This window comes from Podarcis erhardii, assembly GCF_964252035.2.
Source record: "Podarcis erhardii genome assembly, chromosome: 5".
Classification (NCBI taxonomy): domain Eukaryota; kingdom Metazoa; phylum Chordata; class Lepidosauria; order Squamata; family Lacertidae; genus Podarcis; species Podarcis erhardii.
The window spans coordinates 77,371,099-77,398,783 of record NC_138509.1 but is presented as its reverse complement, the minus strand read 5'-3'; the positions used below and the strand labels follow the sequence as shown (position 1 = coordinate 77,398,783).

Here is a 27,685-nt window from a genome sequence, read left to right as displayed (position 1 = left end):
ATGATATAGATATAGATATAGATATAGATATAGATATAGATATAGATATAGATGATATAGATGATAGATAGATAGATAGATGATAGATAGATGATAGATAGATAGATAGATAGATGATTGATAGATAGATAGACAATAGATGATAGATGATAGATGATAGATGATAGATAGATAGATAGATAGATAGATGATAGATAGATAGATATAGATAGATGATGATAGTTAGATAGATAGATAGATAGATAGATAGATGATAGATAGATAGATAGATAGATAGATAGATAGATAGATAATCTATATCTGTACTGATATCTCCCAAATGAAACCTTGCACAACTTCTTTGCAAAGTTGCTAACTTAATTGGAGAGCCATGTCTGTTTCTGGAATTTTCAGTTCACCCAATCAGACAAAGGGCTGTTTAGAAAGCGCGGGGGGGGGGGGGGAGAGAGAGGCATTCATCAAATTACACTGAGGGTTCCATCTGTTATCTTAAACCTTTGTTCTCAAGTGACACAGAGAGGAGATGCTGCAAAACACACTTTGCTAAAGGTTTTATTTGAGACTGCATTTTCCAGGTTGTTTGTATGCCATCCAGAATTATATATGCCAGCCCAACAGAAGAAAGTGTTATTCTGTGTTGCTGGCGTGCTAAGTTTTGCTTGTGCTCTCAGTATTGCAGCAGCCATCGGAACTCAGCTGTGGCTCAGAGGAAGAATACTCTGCAAAACTGGAGCGCTGCTTGTCAATGCTACCGGCCAAGAATTAGAGAAGTTTATTGGTGAAATTCAGTATGGACTTTTCTATGGGGAGAGGGTTAGACAATGCGGGCTTGGAGGGAGACCTTTTCGGTTTTCATGTAAGTAACAATGACATCTGAATTATTTAATGCTTTAGTGCATGCTATCGTGGTCCGACAGATACGTACAAGAGCATTCTCCTTTTTCTTTCAAAAAATGCGCTAGTGGAAGATGTGAAATTATGTCACCATAATATACATCATGTGCTTCTTCTATCAACATGTATTTGCTGTTATAATAGCTTGCTAGTTGAAGGAACAGTCAGATCCTGTGCACGTCTTCTTGGGAGTAAGGCCCACAGAGTTCTATAGGATTTCCTTTCAAGAAAGCATGCATGGCACAGCAGCCTTAATTTTTCAAACTCTTTTCCAATACAGGACTGTGCTTTGGTGTCTCTTTTAATTATTGTTGTTATTTCATTAATTCTTATTGAATTATTGTCATTTTAATATTAATGAAATGAATGGGAAAGAAAGAGAACATTGTAAATACTTGTTTGTGTTCTGGATATGCAGACTGTGAGAAATCAGCAGTCCAATCCTCTGCATGTTTACTCAAAAGTAAGTCAATTGAGTCTACTGGGACTTATTCATTAGCTAAAAATCTAAATGCCAGAGTCCAATCTTATACAGGTGTACAAGTCCAATGAGCTTACTTCTAAGTAAACGTGCATAGGAATACAGCCTCACTGGCTAGACTAATCATTATTATCCAGGATTGGCAACTGCAGAGTTGCATAGGATGAGAGTTTTGCAGTTCATCTGTTTACCTTCCAGGAGTAAATACAGTAATGTTAAAATGGTCAGTCATGCACTTGATTTATGCATAGCACCATATTAAAAAGAAATAATGGTTATCTGGAGAAGAGATCATAATATGCCACCTAACATTTATTTTCTTACCAGAAACAATTTGCAAGTAATCTGCAGAGAGACATTGTGGCTTGTGTGAGTCATTTCTGGTGCACGTCCTGAACTGCAGACATGAAAATGATTGACTGTGCAGAGGAAGTAGACCAAATTCATTTTGGATATTATTGAGAATTGCTTCCTCTAATTGCATTCTATAGTAGGCTTTAGCAGGTCTTGAGACCTCTCTGAAAATCCTGCTTATCATTGCTTCTCGCTCCTGTCACCCTGTAGGAATTCTCAGAATGACTTGCTAAAGAATGTAGGCAGCACTAACCAAACTTTGTTTATTAAGATAGTGGAGCTGGAAGAATGCCTAATACATAGTCCATTCCCATGAGTTAGTGCACATAGTATTATGAGAACAGGCTGTATGGAGGCTTGGACTCCTCATGTACCCCCTTCCTTCCTCTGGCATGATTGCAAGTTGCTCAGAAGCTTTCACTTCCATTCCAAATTAATCATATGTTGGCACATCGTCTGAACCCTATATTGTGCCTAATCTTAATAGTTAATGGTAAGAAGTTGGCATCATAAAACATAGCTTGAAGCTGGCTCGATTCCACTAACCACAGTTAAGTTAGAACACAGTTTATCAGGTGCAGGTAATGCAGTTTCGAAAGAAAGCTTCTGAATTCCTCCTAACAGCTAAGTCACAGGGGGGAAATCAACCCACAATCTAAACCAGGGGTCCCCAAACTAAGGCCCCTCAGGCCGGATAAGGCCCAAGGGACTTGTTTATCCGGCCCGCAGCAATCCCCGCCGCCCGCTCTTACTGGTGCTGCGTGGCTGCCTACTTCCGGGTCAGAGGAGCACCGGAAATAGCTTGTGCGCATGCGCAAGTGTTATTTGTACATGCGCAAGCGTTATTTGCGGTGCATATCCAGGTTGGAGGAGGCCCGTGCACATGCGCACAAGCTATTTCCGGTGCTACTCCGACCCAGAAGTGCACCGGAAACACCTAGTTTTTTGGGGAGGAAATAAAGGGAAAAAAATTTCCCTTTATTTCCCCCCCAAAAGCAGGTCAGGGAAACCGAACCAGGTCGAGGAACAGCAGGATGGCGGCGCTGCGCCTCCCTGCTGTCCCCCGAGCTTGTGGGGCTGGCCGATGTCTGCCCGGTGCGAGGGGCGCTCTGCTTCAGGGCACTCCGCCCGCCGGGCGGCAGGCTGCTATCCGCAGCGTGGGGAGCCCTGTGGGGAACTCCACAGGGCTGCCTAGGCTGTGGATGTGTTCCCGAAGCGCCGGGAGCTCTGCTTTCAGGGCGTCCGACCCTCCGGGAAGCAGGCTGCTATCCGCAGCCTAGACAGGGCTGCCTAGGCTGCGGATGTCTTCCTGAAGCCTGGAGAGTGGAGAGTCCCGCTTGGACTACTGCAATGCGCTCTACGTGGGGCTACCTTTGAAGGTGACCCGGAAACTACAACTAATACAGAATGCGGCAGCTAGATTGGTGACTGGGAGCGGCCGCCGAGACCATATAACACCGGTCTTGAAAGACCTACATTGGCTCCCAGTACGTTTCCGAGCACAATTCAAAGTGTTGGTGCTGACCTTTAAAGCCCTAAATGGCCTCGGTCCAGTATATCTGAAGGAGCGTCTCCTCCCCCATCGTTCTGCCCGGACACTGAGGTCCAGCTCCGAGGGCCTTCTGGCGGTTCCCTCACTGCGAGAGGCCAAGTTGCAGGGAACCAGGCAGAGGGCCTTCTCGGTGGTGGCGCCCGCCCTGTGGAATGCCCTCCCATCGGATGTCAAGGCGATGGACAACTACCTGACATTCAGAAGACATCTGAAGGCAGCCCTGTTCAGGGAAGTTTTTAATATGTGATATTTTAGTGTATTTTTTATCTCTGTTGGAAGCCGCCCAGAGTGGCTGGGGAAACCCAGCCAGATAGGCGGGGTACAAATAATAAATTATTATTATTATTATTATTACGCACCAACCCCTCTCGCTCTCCAAGCTTCAGCGAAAGCCTGCATTCGCCCCATAGGACGCACCCAGATTTCCCCTTCATTTTTGGAGGGGAAAAAGTGCGTCCTATAGGGCGAAAAATACGGTAGCATGTGCGCACACGTATGGGCACGCGCTCCCCCGCCCTCCGACCCACCTCGTGATTGGCGCTGGAGACACCGCCCCGAGGCGCAGTAAGTTTGTTGACCCCTGATCTAAACAGATGGCAGTCGAGAGCTTGAACATTTGAACACTGTGGAAGCTATTCTTCACTGAAAATATTTTGTTGGAACATATCCTTATTCCCACCCCACCCCCAAACGCTATGAAATATCTATTTCATGTGAGGGTTTTGCAAAAGGGAGGTAAGTGGATCTGGTGCAGTTGGCATGCCATAACTGCCCTGCCCTGTCCTGCATGTCCCCACTTCATGCATGTTCCCACCTGGGAACACGTGTGATGAATGCCAAGTGAAAAACCATGAGGAAGCTGGGTTGCATCAGTCTACTTCCTGGCACAGGAATAGACCTCCCTGGGCAATTGTTTGCAGCCTTGTTTAGATAACATATCCACCCACAATCAAAGCAAAAAGGAGGGCGGGTATGGGGTCATTCCCACTGGTCCACTCAAACACTCTACACATTGATCAGTTTACCTGCACAGAGAGCAGATGCATTCAAGTTCCACACACAAAGATGACTTGATCAACACACAGAAATCAGTGGCAAGTCAGAAGCGTGACTCAATTCTGCCCACTCACCCCGTATCGATTGTGCAGTACTTGTGTCATCTGCCTTTTATGATGGAAAAAGGAGTTTGCAATTATCTATTTGGCACCAGAGGAGAGCTCTGTGATTAATCCGGGGACAGAGAAAAATAATGGCAGTCTGAAATAGCAGTCATATTTACTTTGAATGAACTTTCTTTTTTTCTTTTTTTTTACTGGGTGAACATACACCTAGATGGAATTTATTAATGTTATATAATGTCCAGTAGCTTAAAGGCAGCTGCTTCCAATACAAGATTCAGTCTGCTGTGTAATTACTAGGAAACATTGGCTGTTGTACTCTGCCTTTGCTGCAATCCTCAAGGAAACTCTCTCTCTAAGTGGCTATAAATGTCTAAGGAAATGTTACCATTTACAGTAGATGTGTTTGTATTTTAATGCATTGAAGCACAGCATGGCAAGGCTAAGAAGAAAGGATTAAATCATCTGCCTTGTTTTAGTCCTGTGTTTGCGCCCATTAAATGCTCTCCCTGTTGGCCGCTATATCTCTTTTAATTGTAAAATGAATTTGCTCTGCCTGTAAAACCCATTCAGGCTCAGGAAAGCCTTCTGCTTCATTTACTCTGGCTCTTGTCTGTTTCTGGGTCAGCGGTTCATTTTCTAAAGGCCACTGGCATGCAGATTCAATGCTTATAATGAAGGTCTGTCTTCTCTTCCAGGGCAACATTGCTGCTGCATTAATTTTATCTGGTAGTCACCTATAAAAGTTTAATGATATGTAAAAAGTTCTGAATGTCGCTATTGAGGGAAACAGCCTGGACGACCCAGTGTTGTGTGTGGCATGGCAATAAGCATGACAAAAGCTGCTTCTGATATACAGTGGTACCTCGGGTTAAGAACTTAATTCGTTCTGGAGGTCCGTTCTTAACCTGAAACTGTTCTTAACCTGAAGCACCACTTTAGCTAATGGGGTCTCCCGCTGCCGCCATGCCAGCACCACATGATTTCTGTTCTCATCCTGAAGCAAAGTTCTTAACCTGAAGCACTATTTCTGGGTTAGCGGACTCTGTAACCTGAAGCGCCTGTAATCTGAAGCGTCTGTAACTCGAGGTACCACTGTAGATAAAACCAAATCTGTGCTGGAAAGAAACAAACTCAATCTTGCATCAAGGGAAAATGAAATTTGCAAGCTGTGTAAACGGTTCACATTTTTGCACAATGTGCCCTTGCATGAGGTTACTCACAAGTGAGCACCATTGTGTTTTATGATGCTTACTTCCTAGTAGGTGTGTTTAGGATTGCAGCCTTACCATGCAATCCTGTGCATGTCTACTCAGAAATAAGCCACGTTGCGACCACGTACTAGTGACAAACAGAGGAAACAAGCTATGTAAGACAATAGTGTCCTTTCTCAAGTTGTTTGTTTGTCGGCAGAATTTACATCCCACCTCTCATCGTACATGAGTAATAATAATAATACAGTGTTGCCCCGCAAGACGAATGCCTCGCAAGATGGAAAACCCGCTAGACAAAAGGGTTTTCCGTTTTGGAGGCGCTTCGCAAAACGAATTTCCCTATGGGCTTGCTTCGCAAGGCAAAAATGTCTTGCGAGTTCCTGCGTTTTTTTTTTCTTTCCCCCCTTTTTCTAAGCCGCTAAACCGCTAATTAGCTGATCCGATAAGCCGCTAAGCCGCTAAAAGCCACTAAGCCGCTAATAGCGCTAATCCGCTAAGCCATCAATGGGCTTGCTTCGCAAGACGAAAAAACCGCTAGACGAAGAGACTCGCGGAACGGATTAATTTCGTCTTGCGAGGCACCACTGTAATAATAATAATAATAATAATAAATATAAATATATTATTTATATCCCACCCATCTGCCTGGTTTCCCCAGCCACTCTCTGCAGCTTCCAGCAAAATATTAAAATACAATAATTCATCAAATATTAAAAGCTTCCCTAAACAGGGCTGCCTTCAGATGTCTTCTAAAAGTCAGATAGTTGTTTATTTCTTTGACATCTGGTGGGAGGGCATTCCACAGGGCGGGCGCCACTACCGAGAAGGCCCTTTGCATGGTTCCCTATAACTTCGCTTCTTGCAGTGAGGGAACCTCCAGTAGGCCCTTGGCACTGAACCCCAGTGTCCAGGCAGAATGATAGGGGTGGAGACACTTCTTCAGGTATACTGTACCAGGGCCATTTAGGGCTTTAAAGGTCAGCATCAACACTTTGAATTGTGCCCAGAAAATACTGGGAGCCAATGAACTTGCAGCAGGACACACCAATGCAAAATACAATGCACCATAAAAACAACAATACATTAAGGGTCATATCCAGTACTGGATGAAGGGAATCGTGCCCATGCAACATTTCCCCATCCTCTCCTCTCCCCGTGCAACCCCAAAATCTGCTTCGGAGGGTCCTTCACTTTTGAAGGTGTATGTGGGGCTGCAGCAGGGAGCAGCGAGGAGGGCAATGTTCCATCGCTCAAGTCTGTTGCACTAGTGGAACAACATGGCTAGATATAATCCTATATTTTAAATTACAACTATCTCCAGCTCTAAAGTATATCAGCCAAGTACATACGGTAGCCAAATATTTATCAGGTACATAATGGCCCTTTCAGAATTTTATTTATTTGTTTGTTTTAATCTAATTTGTCTTGGCCTGGTGGAAAAGGAAAGCTTTTAGCTGGGGCCAAAAAATAATCAAAGTTGTTCCCAGCCAGACCTCAGAGGGGAGGGTGTTCCATGACCAATGAGGTGTTATTGCTTAGAAGTCCCACTGACAAGCTACAGATCTCATAATCTACTGCAGCTGACCTTATATAGGATTATACCTGAGATGCCCCTTCAAATACCTGGGTATAAGCCATTTGAGCCTTTATACTAACACTTTGAACTTGGCTCAGTGACATGTTTTTTTACAAGCTTATTTTAATGAACTTTGCTGTCATCGTCATCAACATTTCTTATTTTACAAATATTAAAACCTACAAAATAAAAAGTTGAAATTATCTGTGCTTTTCTACTGTCTGCTAGAACCAATACCTGTCTCAAAGAATTAAAAAACAACACAACCTGAGAGTCTCTTTTTGAAATTCTTTTTCTTATGTTTGTAATTAATACACAGTACATAGTCTTTCCATTTCCCATTGGCTAATTGCAACCACTGAGCAAGAAGGAAGCAATGGTCATATTACAAATAATCAACAAATTGGATTGGATTGAATCAAGCAATGTTGGATGGCTCTGATATGCCGACTGCATTGCCTGCCACAAACACACTTGCTAGCAATTTACATTTTACATGGTAGATAAAATTTATTTGAAGTGCCTACAGAGCTTTTTCTCAGCATGTTCTAACCACAGCAAGGCAGTTCAAAGGAGTATTAGCACTGGCTTAATCATACCCCCATGGAGTGGGAGCATTTACTCTGCATTCAATGATTCGTTTTGAAATATCTGCTGTCACTAAACTGTGTAGAAATATTTGAAAATCGCCCTGTGGTAGCAAGCCTAGTTCGCAACCCACTCTGAATACTTTAAACATTCATGTTTAAATGTTTAAGCGCTGGGCCAAAACAGAGACACACTTTGGGGGCGGGGAAATATAAACCACCACCACACAAACAATTCCTATGAAACATGCCCCACATTTAGCTTCCTACAAAGGGCACATTTCCTTCATTTTGATCAGGTGGGTGTCAGCTGACCCTGGAAGGCCAATCCTTGGCCATCCAAGCCCTTCTGCTTCGCCTTAGTCAAACTTGCTTGTTGCACTTGGCCTGTTACCACACCTACTCAAGTCTATTCCTAAACCCAGGCAAGAAGTTCTCAGTCTTGACCCAATATTGAAACTGGATGTTTTATGAGCCCTTCTTTAACTACCCTGCCTTCCGGAGGGTAAGCCTAACTTGCAAGAATCATTCTGATACTTTTGCTTCACAGAAAATTCTTATGTATTGGGCCATAAATGTAGACATTGGGTCCTGCTATTATTTCTTTGTTAAGTGTTTTTGAACAGTTCTTCTCACCTTATCAGTTTCTTCCATCTCCCAATGATAAGCATGTTTCATGGCACCAGTTTTTCAGAGATGACAGCTTTGCCTGATTCTCGCAGTAATTCCATTCTCTGTCTTTTGTTCTTTTGTGTGTGTGTGTGTTTTTAGTTTTTCCAGATTTGTTCAAAGTTATCCCTGCGAGTATCCATGTGAGTGTTATCCTCTTCTCTTTGGCGTTGTTAGTGTTTGCCCTGATTGAGACTGGGTTCTTCATGTACAACGCATTCGGCAAACCCTATGAAACACTGCATGGTCCGCTAGGGCTGTACCTGTGGAGCTTCATCTCATGTAAGTGTTCCAAATGTAATGCCGTGGTTAAGTTTGTCAGAGCCTGGGATGAAAGAGTGGTTAAGCAAAGTATCCCTTACATTTTGTGGGCTCTTGTGGGCCAGCTTTGACTGATGGGCGGGACAACCCACCTGTCAATCATCTGGCATCACAACACCAGATGATTGGCACCTGTCCAAGTCCCTTGCACAGTGCTTCCCAAGTGCCCAACCGCCAGCTGGCTGCTGGGTGATTGGGAACCATAGTGCAAGGGGATTTGCCAGCATATGCTCAGCAGAGGGTTGGCAAAGCTACTCTCTGCAGGGATCATCTGCTCAGTTGCATTGCCCATGACAAAGCCAGTTGTGCAGCTGATTCAGCCATGTCTCTATGTGCCTCACATTTGATATCGCCTGTGATGTCAGGTGTGGGGCAGGTGGGTGTGGTTTGGTAGAATGTCCTCATGGGTCAAATTGGGACACGTGCTGGGTTTAAATTGGCCCATGGTCTGGAGGTTCCCTGCCCCTGCCTTGCATTTTGCCTGTTTTCACCTCTTAACACTGAAATATTAACACAACTAGGGAAATTTCCTCCCATCATTTTGATGTGATTTCTTCTCATTGCACTCCCATTTGAGGCAATCTGGTTACCTACCACATTAGGTATTAGTGGGTAGCACTGTGGTCTAAACCACAGAGCCTAGGGCTTGCCGATCAGAAGGTCGGCAGTTCGAATCCCCGCAACAGGGTGAGCTCCCATTGTTAGGTCCCAGCTTCTGCCCAGCTAGCAGTTCGAAAGCACGTCAAGTGCAAGTAAATAAATAGGAAGGGAAGGTAAACAGCATTTTTGTGCACTGCTCTGGTTCACCAGAAGTGGCTTAGTCATGCTGGCCACATGACCCGGAAGCTGTCTGTGGACAAATGCCAGCCCCCTCGGCCTATAGAGTGAGATGAGCGCGCAACCCCAGAGTCATCCGCGACTGGACCTAACAGTTAGGGGTAGCTTTACCTTTTTTTACAACATGAGTTATTGAAGTAAACCATGGTGCACCCCACAGAATAATAATAATAATAATAATAATAATAATAATAATAATAATAATTATTTATTATTTGTACCCCGCCCATCTGGCTGGGTTTCCCCAGCCACTCTGAGCGGCTTCCATAAAAACCAGAAATACACTAAAATATCACAGATTAAAAACTTCCCTGAACAGGGCTGACTTGAGATGTCTTCTGAATGTCAGGTAGTTATTTATCGCTTTGACATCTGATGGGAGGGCGTTCCACAGGGCGGGTGCCACTACCGAGAAGGCCCTCTGCCTGGTTCCCTGTAACCTCGCTTCTCGTAATGAGGGAACCGCCAGAAGGCCCTCGGCGCTGGACCTCAGCGTCCGGGCAGAACGATGGGGGTGGAGACGCTCCTTCAGGTATACTGGGCCGAGGCCGTTTAGGGCTTTAAAGGTCAACACCAGCACTTTGAATTGTGCTCGGAAACGTACTGGGAGCCAATGTAGGTCTTTCAAGACCGGTGTTATGTGGTCTCGGCGGCCGCCCCCAGTCACCAGTCTAGCTGCCGCATTCTGGATTAGTTGTAGTTTCCGAGTCACCTTCAAAGGTAGCCCCACGTAGAGCGCATTGCAGTAGTCCAAGCGGGAGATAACTAGAGCATGCACCACTCTGGCGAGACAGTCCGCGGGCAGGTAGGGTCTCAGCCTGCGTACCAGGTGGAGTTGGTAGACAGCTGCCCTGGATACAGAATTGACCTGCGCCTCCATGGACAGCTGTGAGTCCAAAATGACTCCCAGGCTGCGCACCTGGTCCTTCAGGGGCACAGTTACCCTATTCAGGACCAGGGAGTCCTCCACACCAGCCCGCCCCCTGTCCCCCAAAAACAGTACTTCTGTCTTGTCAGGATTCAACCTCAATCCATTAGCTGCCATCCATCCTCCAACCGCCTCCAGGCACTCACACAGAACCTTCACCGCCTTCACTGGTTCTGATTTAAAAGAGAGGTAGAGCTGGGTATCATCTGCATGTTGATGGACACCCAGTCCAAACCCCCTGATGATCTCTCCCAGCGGCTTCATATAGATGTTAAAAAGCATGGGGGAGAGGACGGAACCCTGAGGCACCCCACAAGTGAGGGCCCAGGGGTCTGAACACTCATCCCCCACCACCACTTTCTGAACACGGCCCAGGAGGAAGGAGCGAAACCACTGTATAACAGTGCCCCCAGCTCCCAGCCCCTCTAGACGGTCCAGAAGGATGTTATGGTCGATTGTATCAAAGGCCGCTGAGAGATCCAGCAGAACTAGGAAACAACTCTCACCTTTGTCCCTAGCTCGCCGGAGATCATCAACCAGTGCGACCAAGGCAGTTTCAGTCCCATGATGAGGCCTGAATCCCGATTGGAAGGGATCCAAATGGTCCGCATCCTCCAGGCGTGCCTGGAGTTGTTCAGCAACCACGCGCTCAATCACCTTGCCCAAGAATGGAAGATTTGAGACTGCGCGATAGTTGGCCATACTGGCCGGGTCTAAAGATGGTTTTTTAAGAAGCGGTTTAATGACCGCCTCTTTCAGCGGATCTGGGAATGTTCCCTCACAGAGGGAAGCATTCACCACCCCGCAGAGCCCATCGCCCAGCCCTTCCCGGCTTGCTTTTATTAGCCAGGATGGGCAAGGATCCAGGAGACAGGTGGTTGGTTTCACGCGTCCAAGCAGCCTGTCCACATCCTCGGGGGTAATGGATTGAAATCGATTCCATGCAACTTGACCAGACAGAGCTCTAGCACTCTCCCGCCCCAGCCCTGCTCCCACGGTGGTGTCTAGCTCCTTCCGAATATGAGTGATTTTATCTGCAAAAAACTTTGCAAAATCGTTGCAGGAGATCTTGGGGTCTTTACAAGGCCCCGGTGGTAAAGGTGGTTCCGTTAAATTATGAACCACCTGAAAAAGTCTCCTGCTACTATTTTCTGCAGATGCAATAGAGGCGGCGGAAGAGATATACAACAGAAGAGATATACAAAGTGGGGTGCTGCTTTGTAACTACTGAAATGCAAAGAAAACAGAAATGCTGCCCCATTTTGCAAAGGTCCATTAGAAAACTGTCAAAATGCTAATTTTTTCTTCTTTTTCAGTTTCTTGTGGCTGCCTCATCATGATACTCTTTTCATCAGAAGTGAAAATCCACCACCTCTCAGAGAAAATAGCTAATTATAAAGAAGGAAGCTTTATTTTTAAAACTCACAGTGAGCAATTTGCAAATTCATTCTGGATCATTCTGGTGTGCTCATTGGTACACATTCTGAACATTTTGCTAATACGCCTTGCTGGATTTGAGTTTCCTTTTTCAAAGTCGAAAGATTCAGAGACAGCAAATGGAGCAGTCGATCTAATGTACTAGACAGGTTTTGAACCATGTTTAATGAAAATGGTTCATCATGACCTTTTCCCCCAAGACACCAAATGTAAATGGGTTTAAAGGCTGCTTTTTAAAAACAAACAAACAAACATGTATTTGTATATTGTGAGCCAGAGACATTTACAGAGATATACCAGCACAAAAATGGAATTAAATAATATCAATAAGAGTTACCGTATGTGGCTTGCAGTAGGTGATAACTTGTCACTAGGAAGGTATTGAGTTGGTTTAGATGTAATGTCAAACAATGGTTTGTGGTAACTATAGTTTAGATTCCTAATGAAGTTGTGTGTTCCAGATACAGAGATAACTCATGAGGGATTCCTTTTCTCTCACCTTTCCTAAGAATCCCTGGGTGCTTTCCCAAACAACCTCAAAGGTTGAGCATCATCTCAAACCATGATTTGTTGGTTCGGATGCAATGCCAAGCTGGTTTGCACAAACTGAGATGTGCAAGCCATCTCTAAACCATGGCTTGCAGACCCTGTTATCAGATCCTAGTTTGCAAGCCACTCACAAACAATGGTTTGCCCAATGGCGTTTGTTTAGACATCATGGCAAACCATTGTTTGGCATTATGTCCATGCCATCCCATTGTTTTCTTCCAAGGTCTAGAACCCTACAGGAATGAATTAGGGCGATAAAAGCAAAAACTCAAAACTTAGGCAGCCACTTCAGCAGAAGAGGACAGCATGTGCTTTCTTTGTGCAATCATGCAAAGAATATGGTGTTCTAGAAGTATTACTCTTAAAAATCTGTGTATCAGGACAAGAATAAGAAGTTGATTTCTCCCCTAGAAAATTGGAATAAGGGCTCCTTTGTGAAAAGGCACTAATTTTAAAAGAAACTGTATTGGCAGCAACCAAGTTAAATTTTAGTCACAGAAAAAGAGTTGTATTCACAGGAGGACCCCTTCTACGAGCTCACCTCATGTTCCATGAATGGAAGCTCCTTCCATTCACAGAGTGGAAAGGTTGGGTGCCAGCCTATATTTTTTACTTATATGGAGTGGATTTAGATGCAAATTCCTGGTTTGCAAACTTTACCAAAGATGCTGCTCAGTGTGTTTAATATCAAGTATTTGAAGAGCTGATTCCAAACGTAGCACCTAAAATCTAATCTAACATTGTGGTGTTTTTGTTCTCATTTTGTAATGCTTTTATTTTGTTTTTCACTTTTATAAGCTTCAGTTTTAGAAATAGAGGTCTGAGCCTCCTGGTGTGCAAAGTGGTACTTCAGACAATAAATACATTCTTCCCCTCGTTCTTCCATAGCACTTTCAAGTGATTGTCAGGGGGGGACATGGCATGAAGAGAAAGAGAAGAAGAAAACTAATCTGTGCAGGAATTTCTTATAACTTAACTCCAGCCTTCCGCAGCCTGCTGCTCTGCAGCTGTTTTAAACTACAGCCCCAGCCAGCAGGGTCATGATTAGAGTGATAAGAGTTGTAGTCAAAGCATTTAGTAGGCAAAAGGGTGAGAATGACTGGTTTATTCAGTACTTTATCACTATATTTGGTATTTCTGAGTAACAAAACATTCTGCCCATAACATCATGAGAATGTAAACATAAGAATAGTCTGCTGGATCAAGCTAATGGTACTTCTAGTCTAGCATTCTCTTCTCGCAGTGTCTAGCCAGATACTTCGCCTCTTCTGTTTCTTCTATTTCCTGTGTAATAAACAAAATCTGCCCTTATTCCCTTATGGGGGACACAAGAGCCCTTATAGAGTCCTTTGAGGGTTCTCCATCAGTTGGAGAAAATAACAGAGGCCAACCAGAGAATATTGAGAAGCAAAGCAGCTAGTTAGCCTGATCTTTATTGAACTGTTGCAACAGGGTGCTCCCCTCACACACAGGAGAGGGGAGGAGGACCCAGAACCAAGGTGTGCCTGCCCTTATATAGACATTTTAAAATCCCCGCCCTGGAGCTCAAGACCACCCCCTCCGTACATACATCACAGAAGGGGTGTAACGCAAGACCACCCCCCACAAACATCATACCTACATCACAGAAAAGGTGGTCTACAACAGAAATTTGAATGTTGTTTTTTCTGTCTGCCGGGTTATCTGATAATGCCTTATCTGATTGGCTTTCCTGGTAGTCTGGCCATTCCTTTGAGATGGTGATTACCCAATTCCTGAGACAATGGGAAGTTTCCCTCACCCCCTCCCTCCTTGCAGAGAAAACATTTGGTCAGTTTGGGAGTCAAAATGGTTTCAGGGTGCTCTTTCTGTGCTGCTCCAGACATGTGGTCCACATATATATGTACGTGCTTGGTTGGTACATTTATTATATATATAAAACCTTAATTTTTTTATTTCACCTGCAATTGGCACTGCTCCCAGTATGTGTATAGGTAGCAAAATATATGCACAGCCACATATTCCCATATCATAGCATCATTTTTTTCAGACACGTCAAGGCAGGAGTCAGGAGCAAGTCGGCAATAACTCAACAAGTGTCGGTGAAGTTAACAGATAGTTCAAAGAAACCAAACGGCTCAGGCCTACTGATCAGAGCAACTCTTCCCAGTAGGTCTTGCCCCAGTGAGGCAGTTGTGAGAACTGCCTTCCCACTAACTGCAGAATTCAAGGGGTGCCTCTGTGGGCATCATTTCTCCCCCTCCCCTGCCAGTAGCACCAGAGTAGTGAGGAGAAGTTATTGTGGCAGCTTCCGGGTTCTGGCGAGACCTTATGAGAGCCCTGCAAAATGTCGCAAAACCACCACGAGATTTTGCGGAGCCTCTGGACACCTCCGTGAGATCTCATGGGGCTCCTGTGAGATCTTGCCGAAATCTGGAAGCCATAGCCCTACAACCCTGGTAAGTGAGGCTTCATTGGGGGCGGCCAGTGTGCACACAGGGCAGTACCTTACTGTTTTGCCTCAGGCTGCGGAGTGGGATGAGCCAACTTCAGGGGTAGTTCCCTATAGGTAAAGGTAAAGGGACCCCTGACCGTTAGATCCAGTGGTCTGCCTTTAGGTCAGTTAGCAGAGGACATGCATTGCATTCAAAAGCCCCCAAATGCAATTCCTGGAGTTTCCACACAGGACTGGAAAAGACTCCTGCCTGAAACCCTGAGACCCACTGCCAGTCAGTGTAGACATTAAAAAAGGTAAAGGACCCCTGACAGTTGAGTCCAGTCGCAAACAACTCTGGGATTGCAGTGTTCATCTCGCTTTACTGGCCGAGGGAGCCGACGTTTGTCCGCAGACAGTTTTTCCAGGTCATGTGGCCAGCATGACTAAGCCACTTCTGGTGAACCAGAGCAGCACATGGAAATGCCGTTTACCTTCCCGCCAGAGCGGTACCTATTTATCTATTTACACTTGACATTCTTTCGAACTACTAGGTGGGCAGGAGCTGGGACCGAACAACGGGAGCTCACCCCATCGTGGGGATTCGAACCACCGACCTTCTGATCGGCAAGCCCTAGGCTCTGTGGTTTAGACCACAGCGCCACCCATGTTCCTTAGTTCCCTCTGTAACTTTAGACTGGACTATTGCAATGCACACTATAGTTCCCTATAGAGTGCATTGCAATAGTCCAGTCTAAAGTTACTGAGGCCTGCACCACAGTGGCCAAGCTATCCCTGTCAAGTGCACCAGCCGAAGCAGGAATAAAGCACGCTTGGGCACTCGAAACAGGAGCCAGCCCTGACCGCTTCAGCAGATGCAGATTGTATTCTGCAAAAGATTATTCCACCACAAAAATCTGAGGTGAAGTTTGAAATGGCAGTCCCATTGAAACTTGTTCAGGCGGAAGATGCTGCATAAATGTAAATTGATAGTACCTATTTGAAACAATTGTTTACTTATTACTGCATAGCTTGGTGTGAGCTCGACAGGGAAAGTGTTGACATTTCCACAGAAACCGAGGGGAAGGCACTAATTCCACACATGACTTTCTAGCTAACTTTCTAGCAGAGACTCATCTAGTAGGCACCCTTGGTTCTGGCCTGCCATGAAGCTACAAATCCAACTTCTGACAGAAAATTGCTTGGAGACAGGAGATTCTGAGGGCCTTCTATGACATCAAATGGTAAGAAAAAGGAGCAAAACAAAAGGGATAAAAAAGGAGAGCAAGTCTAGCAATACAGGAAGTTTGCATAGCTGTTGTATGGAAACCGCTCCAGAGGGACATAGGACAAGCTAATTCATGAGAAAGGGTGTGGAGGAATGTAATCCTTACAGTACATTCAGACCAGGGAAATCTGAGAATCAAAGTTCTGTGAAGGGAATTGGGGTCTCCTAACAACTCTCAACACTCCTAACTACATTTCCCAGGATTCTTTGGGGGAAGCCATGACTGTTTAAAGTGGTAAGATACTGCTTTAAATGTATAGTGCAAATGAGGCCTGACATAGAATTTATTATTGATAGCTTAAAATACACCTTCCCCCTGTGATTATGATGATATTATTATTATTATTATTATTATTATTATTATTATTATTATCATCATCATCATCATCATCATTATACATTGCAGTTTTGATGATTAAATAAGAGTTTATGTTCATCAGTACTGGGTTTTTGGTTCATTGGGCTATCTGAGAAACTTAAGCCTATGTACCATAACAAAAAAGTGGGCATATTATGTACCAGTTTCAAAAAAAATCACCACTTTGCACTCCTGAAGGAGCATAACAGGCTTCACAGGAAATAGGGAGCAGAGGAACTTAGCTGTCCCCAAAAAGTTAATTTCTTTGTTTAGAGGGTTTCTGGGCCCCTCTAGATGATGTTTTTATTCAGCGTTCATCCTGATTTTCTTACACAAAGATTACATGGTGCTTAGACTATGCCTGGTCTTTGCTGAGCATTCCTTCTGACTAGGGTTGCCAGTCGGGCGCCCCCAAGACCCTGAGATTTTAGGGCCCAAATCTGAGGCCTAGGAGCTGGTCCTGGTGATGTCATTAAGCACAGAACATTAAGCATTAACCACAGTGCAGCACCTAGAAAGGAAGAACAAAGGACCTTGCAACCTGCGCTTGTTGTGACGTGTTCTTGCAAACAACTGGTGTTAATGATATAATTGCCAGTCAGTAATGTACGCATTTAATTTCCTTCTGACCTCATTGTCTACAGGGCCATCCCTCTCACCAACACGTATGTCATTAGACAATTTGTTACTTTTTAAGGTGCCACAAGACATTCTTGTTTGTTCAGAACAAAGAAAAGGCATTTAAGAGTTCATAGGAATACATAACATTGACATCAACGTACAAGATCAAATATCTGTCACATAAGACAATGGCAGAAGTCAGGGGGGTACTAGCGCAAAGGAGATTAACCTTCCCAGTCTCTGCTTAACAGAAATTTATTCCCTGAGCCTTGGGTTCAAGACATGGGATGTGATGGGAGTTGTAGTCCACCAAAGTAAAAATTACAAGGACCTTCTGTTCACACCAAGAACTGACCTTTCCAAACTTCTGTTTTACACAGAGACATAATTTATGCTCTAAACTCTGTGCTGAAGACACGGTGGGTGGGAACCAAGAACACTGAGCTATCAGAATCCCCTTTTGTGAATCAATATAGATCTGTCTTCAAACCACATTTTAGTTTGGGAAACTCCTCCATAATTATTAAACACATACCACTGCATTCTTTTCCACATCCAGAGTGATTTTATACCCAATTAAGAACATCTGACAAAGAATCTCTGGTTACTCCACCAACAATAACTATCTTCTGACTGAATATATTATTCTGCTGGGGCTTAGAGTTGGCAGGGGAAGTGATAGCAAAGTTATTTAGGTATGGATTGGATTTGGATTTCTCACTTTATCACTACCCGAAGGAGTCTCAAAGCAGCTAACATTCTCCTTTCCCTTCCTCCCCCACAACAAACACTCTGTGAGGTGAGTGGGGCTGAGAGACTTCAAAGAAGTGTGACTAGCCCAAGGTCACCCAGCAGCTGCATGTGGAGGAGCGGAGACGCGAACCCGGTTCCCCAGATTACGAGTCTACTGTTCTTAACCACTACACCACACTGGCTCACATCAGGCAACATCACATCAGGCAACAGTCTCTTCCGCTAAAGTAAAGTCAGGTTCAGAAGAAATTATCTTGACATAGCCAAGATATGTCCAGGTTCATGGCATACTTTATCAGGACCATGGAAAGCTCCCACTGTGCTCTTCTGGCTGTAGCTCTGCCCCAAGTGTGGCTAAAGGAGTGATGTTGCATTAGCAAAGTGCTGAAGCCATCTGGAAAGCTGCGAAGGCCTGACCTGAGATCAGTCCATTAACCATGCAGAGGAATTCAATGTTGCACGCTTCTGATCATTCTGTCAGCACAAGCATTTCTGCTTTCCAGGCAGAACACTCTCCCCTCTCTTCCCCCTGTGTTCCAGGGATTCTGCTCACCCTCCAGAGCAGATTTGGGGGAGGCACAGGGGGCTCACAGAGAGAGGAGAGGGGGGAGAGTCCTGCTGTGGAAGAGGGAACCCTCGCTCTGGCTTCAGCTAGTTCAACGGGCTGGCTGAATCCAGGCCACAGTTTACCAAAATGTGGCAACACAGCCAATACGTCTCTTCATAATGAAAGTAAAAGGAGCAGTATTTGTCAGGTGAAGAAGGAGGAGGAGGAGGAGTTTGGACTTGATATCCCGCCTTTCACTCCCCTTAAGGAGTCTCAAAGCAGCTAACAATCTCCTTTCCCTTCCTCCCCCACAAAAAACACTCTATGAGGTGAGTGAGGCTGAGTTCACCAGATTACGAGTCCACCGTTCTTTTTTTAAAAAAAAACACAACTTTTTTTATTCAAAATTAAAACAAAACATATTATCCAGAAACATATCATTCTTACTCCCCCCCCCCATTTTTCCTCCCTCCTCCCACAAAACCCACCCACCTCCACCCCCCGACTTCCCTCAGTTCCAGTCTTTGATTTCTCTAAAAATGCTGTTTTCTGCATGTTACACAGTTGTATAGATCCTCAAACTATTTAGCTGATTATTATCAATAAAAAGTTTGTGAATGTTTATTCAAAGCCAGCCAAGGAGTCCAGTTCGCTTTGTTGTGTCTTCAAATACTTTGTAAAGGGTTCCCATTCATCTTTAAAGTCACAGTTAAAGAGTCCACCGTTCTTAACCACTACGCCACGCTGGCTCTTCCATTTAAATACTTAAATGAAAGCCAGTGGGTAAGTCAGCCTTCTGTGATATATTGGCTCCTAAACAGAGCTGAAAGTAGTCAAACTTTTCAGATGCACAGTTCAAATTAAGATCTCTAAATTGAATTATTATAGATATAAATAAAATTCAGCTCAGTGTTCCATGTTCACCTAGGGTGAGAAAAAGAAGAAAGGATAGCTTTATTCTGACATTCATAATTATGTAACACAAGAACATAAAAATAGCTTGGTGGATCAGGCCAATGGGCCATCTAGTCCAGCATACTGTTCTCACAGTGGCCAACTAGATGAGTAAAATGAGACCTATCCTCCTTTGCATCTGGTCACTCTATATGTAGTTGGGATATTAAATACTCATCTCTGCTTCACCGATGTAAAGTTATAAGGAAAAATTGAAGTTACCGTATGTCACACAAAACTGCTCCATATTTCATGAAAGAGCTTTCCAGAGAACCTCGGTGAATGACAAATTCCCACTTTAAAATTAATTCAAAGAAAGCTATTTTGGGCTCCTTTCACAGTTTGCTCAAATATCGGCCTGCTCTCTTTCACAGTCCAAACCCCTCTCTTTTGCATGTCACGCTCGACTCCCAAGTCCCAGAAGTGTTCTTTTATCACTCCAGTTCCCATGAAATCTCATTATAGTCCGCAGCAGTTAACAGTTTATGTCATTGCTCACTGCAGCAACTGTTCTTAAATGTGCTGTTCCTGCAGAGAATGCTGTGAGCTATTCTTTCAAGGGCAATTACAGGCCAATTAATAAATAAAAGCACTTTAGTTTGTTTTGAAGTTGCTTGGTGCTGCTTATGGGGCCAAATGCAAGGATGGGAGCAAGTTCAGGGAAGAATCAGTCAGCAGGAAGGCTTTCCCTCGCTGGTTCTCTTTTGCTGGTGACATAAGAATATAAGAAGAGGCCTGTTCAGTCAGGCCAATGGCCCATCTAGTCCAGTGTGCTGTTCTCACAGTGTTGCAAGGATTTTTAAGGTACCAGTGACCAACTCAAATAGAGTCCAAGAATTGACAGACGCAGCAGTGGAGAAAAAGAAAGTGAGGTTTATTGCTGCTGAGCAATAATTGACCCAGTGGAATCCTTTCCAAAAGACTGGGCCCCAGGCGTTGATGCCCAGAGGCTTTTATACCTGAGTACATACATCACAGATCATGACATAAACGGATACAATTGCGAACAGCAGCAAAATAAGCCAACCAGAAGCCTGTGAGGAAGCCCAAAACCAGGACCTGAGCACATCATTCTCCTCACTAATAATAATAATAATAGTAATAATAATAATAATAAATTTTATTTATATCCCGCCCTCCCCAGCCAAAGCCGGGCTCAGGGCGGCTAATAACAATGAAATTATCCAACATTCTAAAAACATTTCATTATACAAATACAAAAAGAAATTCATTATCTCCCATGAATTTGTCTAATCCTCATTTAAAACCATCCAAGTTGGTGGCTGTCACTACATCTTGCAGCAGAAAACTCTATATAGGTTAAATATGCATTGTGTGAAGAAGTGGCTGCAGGATGGCTCTAAGGACATATTAATAACTTCTCCTGAAGCCAGGCACTGAAACCACAAGTAAGTCCACTAGATCCAAAGGACAATTGCTAGATGTGGAAGAAGTCAAGCAACCGTTCTTTCCAGTGCTCTCTCTTTTTTGTGATGTGTTTCCACTCACCCTAAATGGAGATTGTGTTGCATCATCTGTTTGGATGCCCTTTTTATAAAGAGCCAAGTGAGAAACATATTTACAAAATTATAATTCAAATATCAGGGCCTAGAAAATTAGCTAGGCCTTTTTAGCTCCTTTTTAATATATGTGTGTATATTAAATATAATACATGTGTGTATGTATTTTAGCTCCTTTTTAATATATGTGTGTAAACATGCACACACAAAAAGCTCTGTTTGCTGAAAATCTTAGAAATAAATAATGAGATAGTTTGCTGCTCCTTATTTTGGAGACCAGGTTATATATACTTTTGAGAGCCCTCCACACTGTTGGTTTTGGGTGTGGATATATTCTGCAAAATGTCATCGGTGCAATAACAGTGCATGAGTAGGCTTACCCTGGACAGTCCGCACATCATACTGCTTTGTTAGTTGTTCCACGATGCTTCCTTCGTGTTGCTGCATTATTTCCATCTGGAGGGACACTTCTGCGCTACAGTGCATCCAAGGTGAAACAAAGCATCCCAGAACTTTAGCATACCCTTCAACTGTCCCACTTTGAGCAGGACATTCTGGAATTACAGAAGCTACTCTGGCTTTTGATGGGATCCCGGGATGTCCTGTTTTGGCTCTCATGAGAGTGTGGCACCAAAAGACAGCCATTTGGGAGGAGCTGTGCTCTCATGCGAGAGCACAGCTCCCCAAAATGGGCATCCTGGTTTTCCTCTGCAGGATGTTGGAGGGTATACATTTGTGGTATGAAAAGCGATAGGCTTTCAATAGGAAGCTGCAGGATATGCCCTGCCTGGAAATGAACCAGTATATCTGCCCCCCAAGCTTCTGCAGGTGCAAAAGCAAGATTGCATATAACTCTTCCAACCCACTGATCACAAAGTACAATAACAAGGAAGCCTGGTGTCAGGAGTCCAGTCCCCGGCTTCATCACACAGTAAGCGTAGTTACTTAAAAAGGATGATTTATTGTCAAAACAAACAGATAGCTCCAGAAGGCTCTAACACAGCCTCCAGCATCATCAATCAAGTTGACCCTTCTGAAGACTCCTTCCAGTTTCTACAGAAGATATTAAACTTTCGCATTTTGCATCTGTTGCTTTGTTTCTGGTCTAACAGCCCTCCCCTTAGCGACTGTTAGGAGGGATTGGATCAGCTCCAATCTCTTCCCGTTCTGACAGACTACTTCCTTCTCTGTTCACACCTATTTAACTCCCCAAGAGCTTTGGCTGGGTTCCCGCCCACTCTCAGTCATTCCCTTATCAACCGGCATTCCAAGGAACGGGGGAGTTGGCACTAGCCGATGTTCATCCTGCATGCCAGTTAACCCTCTCTGCTCCTGGCTGCTTTCTTCAGTTGGCGGCAAACCTTCACTGGGAGCTGGCTCATTCCCGATACCTGGAGGGACCATTTGTCCTTTCAAATGTGCCATATTCAAGCATGCATGTTCCCACCCATCCCCAATAAAGAGAACTGCAATGCTAAGCGTGCTGAAACTGCAGGTGGAATCCTGCATTGTTCAGCAATCCACACAGACAGAGCCAGTCTTAACACACCGGAGAGAAAGAATAACCTAATTCCTGAAACCAAAACTGCTCTGCTGACCACAGTTTAGTGTGTATACCATGTAGAAGACATAGTCACCCACTGCTATCAACAAGCAGCACTAGCTGCCAATAAACTGGTGTCCATCAAAGATCAAGTGCCTTTCTTCAGTGTAAGTGTCTCGCTTACTGGGCGTAACACGGCCTTACCTTTACAAAGTTATATGAGAGTTAACAGAAAGGAGATCTTCATGAAAAGTATTTGTCCTTTGGCCATTTCATTTAAGAACAAGATCTCATTCTCATTCTGTTCCACTAGGCATCCTGCTATCACCTTCAGCGGAATCAAGCATGAGCCTTAAAACGCATCGCCATTCTGTCCGGTGACTTGAAAGCAACCTGTCAGTCTTCCTGCGCTGCATCAAGGCCCATGCCTCCAATTATTAAATAATTCTGATTTCCCTGAAATAGATATGTAATTGCAGCCTGTTTTTATATAAATCTGTGTCTTAAATTAAACATTCATGTTGTATATACAATGGACAGAAAAACACAGAAGCCCTGTCCAACTCTAATGAAAGTTTAATTGCTAAGAGACAGTATTGAGTTTACAATTAAGTGCAGAGTGGAGATAGAAAAGGGAGGGAGCTTCCTTCCTGCCATTTAAACCCCAAGATCAGGACAGTTCATATCTGCACTTGTGTGGAAGAAGGATGAGCTGCTCTTATGTGCTGGAGAGCTGGTTTATAAAGCTATCGCACCGTTCTGTGCCGTGAACAGATGGACAAGAAGGCATCCAGTGATCTACATAGCTTGGAAAACATGGAGCTAGAAGAGATATCCAGCAAAATATCTGATCTAGACAAGTGGAGAAAGATCTTTAGTTGTCATGGGTAAGTTTTTTTAAAATGCCTACTTAATTCTTGTGCCTCTTGTGCCTCTTGGTAGGTCACCTTTAAGGTTGCAATCCTATGAAATCACATTCCGTGGAATTTGGCGGGGCTTACTTTTGAGTAGGGATGGAAGGCTCTGTCCATCTTCATTCCCTTGATTTCCCATTTTTCCTATTTTGAATTCAGTTCTCCACATTTCTGCAGCGATTTCTAGATTTTTCTTTTTTTAAAAATTAATAAATGCCCATGAAAATGGATCAGCCTGTTATCAGACATTTTTCCTAATAAACATATATTTGCTTGAAGCTTTGTCTAATGTACACATTTTGGCAAGTGATTGCCCCAACATGCTACATTTTTGTATGCTACTTTCACTAATATATTATTTTTTATGCATCTATTAATTCCACTAATGTAAAGGTTAAGGACCCCTGGACAGCTAAGTCCAGTCAAAGGCGACTATGGGGTGTGGCGCTCATCTTGCTTTTCAGGCCAAGGGAGCCAGCGTTTGTCCAGAGTGCACAAAAATGCCGTTTACCTTCCCGCCACAGCAGTACCTATTTATCTACTTGCACTGGTGTGCTTTTGAACTGCTAGGCTAGCAGAAGCGGGGACAGAGCAACGGGAGCTCACCCCGTTGTGGGGATTCAAACCGCTGACCTTCCAATCAGCAAGCCCAAGAGGCTCAGTGGTTTAGACCACAGCGCCACCCACTCCCTAATTCCCCTAATGTATGCATTTTTGTAACATGTGTCGGAGATTGCAAAATTCGAATAAGTAAGAATTTCAGAGGATGACTGTGGTTTGATTCTCATATTGCTTCTAATTTAATAGATTTGACTTTAAATGTGAACCGAGTCTCATTTCTCCCCCATCCCTACTTTTGAGTAAACATACATAGAAATGGAATGCCCAGGATATGCTTGTGTGACAGAAGGCTTGGTGGCACACACTAGGGTTTCTTTTGGGGTGTTTTTTTGGTAGAGTCTTTCCTAGATTTGCACTTTTAGCAAATCCATCTTGTTTGTTTTTTATTTTTCAGATTGGAAATCAGCCGCGCCACCCATCAGGTAACTTCCTCCCATCTTAATTTCCCAGTGTTGTGATCTTGCCAGCAGCAACTGCTTTTAAAAAGATTGCTGCTGTATGAAAGAAATGCAGGTGATGACACTTCTAAAACGAATCCAGCAAACTGTAAAGAAGGCATTTCTGGAAGTGTCTTCCTACACAGGTTTAACTCAGCTTAACTACTTCCAAACAAATTTTAGAGAAACGTTCATGATTGGATTCCCTGTGACGTAGAATACCGACAGTATACTGCAGAAGTGCTGCTGTGCATGCAGAAAGTGCCAAATTCAATCCCTGGCGTCTCTAGGTAGGTCTGGGGGAGATGGGACCCCTGTCTGAAATCCTGGAGAGCCACTGCCAGTCAGTGTTTGCAATATGGAGCTAAGTGGACTAATAGGTTGTCTCAGTATAAGGCAGTTTCTTAAGTTCCTAGGTTTAATCTACAGTGGTACCTCGGGTTAAGTACTTAATTCGTTCCGGAGGTCCGTTCTTAACCTGAAACTGTTCTTAACCTGAAGCACCACTTTAGCTAATGGGGCCTCCCGCTGCTGCCGCGCCACCGGAGCACGATTTCTGTTCTCATCCTGAAGCAAAGTTCTTAACCCGAAGCACTAATTCTGGGTTAGTAGAGTCTGTAACCTGAAGTGTATGTAACTTGAAGTGTATGTAACCTGAGGTACCACTGTATCTATCATCTATCTATCTATCTATCTATATCATCTATCTTTATCTATCTATCTATCTATCTACCTATCTATCTATCTATCTATCATCTATCTATCTATCTATCTATCTATCTATCTATCTATCATCATCATCATTATCTATCATCTATCTATCTATCTATCTATCTATCTATCTATCTATCTATCATCTATCTATCTATCTATCTATCTATCTATCAAAATCAAGCTTTTATTTATCAGTTTTCAAACACAAGAAGAGTCCTGCTGGACCCGGCCAATGTTTCCTTCACTCCAGCATCCTGTTCGCCACGGTGCTTTTAACCAAATGCCTACGGGAAGCCTGCAAACAGGACATGGGTGCAACAGCACTCTGCCGCAACTGGTATTCAGAGACATACTGGCCCCAGCAGTGGAGATAAAAACATGTTAAACCTAAATTAAAACATAACATCAATATATTTATTTCTATATAACTTTTGCATGCCCTTTATGCAGTCTTTGCAGTCCTCCCTTGTCCTTTGATTTTCACATTTAGGATTGCCATTTTGCACGCACGCACACCCAGACACTTTGGTCACATGTCTTTAGTATGGGCTGACACCAGAGGCAGATTTAGGGCAAAGTGCTCCCCTGCTGGCACCAGGGGTGCCAACTTGAATAAAGTATTTGGGGGAGGGGGCAGGTAAGCCCCGCTCCACATAACCACAAGACATACATAATTGACTGACAATGTCCATCCACTTGGGGGTGGACCCCGTCAAATATTTTATGGGGGGCAAAGGGACCTCAGCCCCTAGGAGTTGGCTCCTATGGATGGCACACACTAATTTAAACGGCCTCGATCCAATATACCTGAAGGAGCGTCTCCACACCCATCGTTCTGCCTGGACACTGAGATCCAGCTCCGAGGGCCTTCTGGCGGTATCCTCGTTGCGAGAAGCCAAGTTACAGGGAACCAGGCAGAGGGCCTTCTCGGTAGTGGCACCCGCCCTGTGGAACGCCCTCCCATCAGATGTCAAAGAGAAAAACAACTACCAGACTTTTAGAAAACATCTGAAGGCAGCCCTATTTAGGGAAGCTTTTAATGTTTAATAGACTATTCTATTTTAATATTCTGTTGGAAGCCACCCAGAGTAGCTGGAAAACCCAGCCAGATGGGTGGGGTGTAAATAATAAATTATTATTATTATTATTATTATTATTATTATTATTATTATTATTTTACAAGCGACCCTTTCCGCACCACTTAGCTCCCAGCAGGAAATGCCTTACATTTTGCGAACAAGATGGCAGTCCTACCTGCAGTGCCTGTGGTATGAGAATCACTGAGCTGAATGGGAGTTATGAGGTCACCTAGTGCAACTCCTTGCTCAATGTGGAATATGCAGAGCAGGATGTAACTACAGTACCATCCATCCTCTGCTTCAATATGCTGCCAAAGAGGAGTCCACCAAGGAAGTCCAATGGAATTTATTTACTGTATAGGAAAATTTTCTGGATGATGAACTTCCCTGTTATTTCTGCCCTTCGTGCCCTCTGAAGCATCAAGGAACGAGTCCGGTCTCTTTTCTGCATGGCTGTCCTTCAGATACTTGAAGACAGCCATCATGTCTCCCTTTGATCGTATCTTTCCTAGGCAAAACATACCCAGCCATTAGAGCCATTCATAGGTCTTGCAATAGCCCCTTTAGGAACAGGCAAATTATGCTCAGTGTATTAGCATGTCCTCGTGTTTCTCCATGTATGTATTATTTTCCTGGCAGCAACTGCTCATGCTATATCAGAAGCCACTTCATATGCTTCTCCCAGGTTTTTAAACCTTCTTCTGCAATGTCATGGGGAACTGCTTTCCAAATGAAGGAAAGGCTCAGAATTCCTACTTTATACTTCATGTAAGACGCCCAGCTGACCAAAAGCAGCCAGAGCCTGTGCCTTTAATGGCAGCTTGATCTGCAATAATCACAGCAGCAGCAATGAGATAAATATAATCTGATCAAGCAGCTGTTAACCGCACAGGAGCAGAGACCATTAGAATGTTGGCAACCCTCTCTGTGTCTGTTTTTTTTTGGCATGTCTGTATTTGTACTCTGCTTACCTCTATGCTCAAACTGGTTTACACCATAGACAGCACACAAGCAGCCGATTTAAACATTTCCCTCTTATTTTATCATTGAGAAGTGGTTGTTTTTCAAGTAATCCATTTCCCTGCGTGGATTGCTGCTACCTAAGCTGAGCAACAGTGTGTTATGAAATTCTATTCATTTAAATATATCAAACTAGTAAGCATCTAAATAAATGGAACAAATGTTAACAGAATGGATGTATATTTCAGAAAGTGCAGCAAAATAGTTGGCCACACAGCTCACCAGCAATTCCTCTACATTTTGAATCATCTATATATGCCATATAAACTTCAAACAGGTAGAATTACTATCCGCTTCCTGGAGTTTCATATAACAAAATTAAGCAGCAATAATGCAACACAAAGTTAGGTTTGCTATGGTAGCTGAAACCAGGGAATGCTATACAA

The 27,685-nt window shown here is 43.9% G+C and overlaps 2 protein-coding genes across 3 annotated transcripts in view; both read left to right on the top strand.

The window, feature by feature from the left end:
* The first annotated feature begins 522 nt into the window (after positions 1 to 522).
* On the top strand, positions 523 to 13,396 carry CLRN1 (clarin 1). Its single transcript, XM_081862856.1, has 3 exons — positions 523 to 856; positions 8,548 to 8,727; positions 11,848 to 13,396. Exons 1-3 carry the CDS (start codon positions 604 to 606, stop codon positions 12,111 to 12,113), a joined length of 699 nt encoding a protein of 232 aa, XP_081718982.1. The 5' UTR covers positions 523 to 603; the 3' UTR covers positions 12,114 to 13,396.
* A 2,200-nt stretch (positions 13,397 to 15,596) lies between these two features.
* MINDY4B (MINDY family member 4B) overlaps positions 15,597 to 27,685 on the top strand; it is a 38,234-nt gene continuing 26,145 nt past the window's right edge. Inside the window, exons 1-3 of one of the 2 annotated variants that reach the window (XM_081862657.1) lie at positions 15,597 to 16,174; positions 23,289 to 23,401; positions 24,444 to 24,471. In XM_081862657.1, coding sequence (XP_081718783.1) covers positions 16,172 to 16,174; positions 23,289 to 23,401; positions 24,444 to 24,471 — 144 coding nt within the window. In that variant the 5' untranslated portion in view covers positions 15,597 to 16,171. Of the gene's footprint in view, positions 16,175 to 23,137; positions 23,402 to 24,443; positions 24,472 to 27,685 lie in introns of those variants that run through there. The other variant, XM_081862658.1, reaches the window with a different exon arrangement.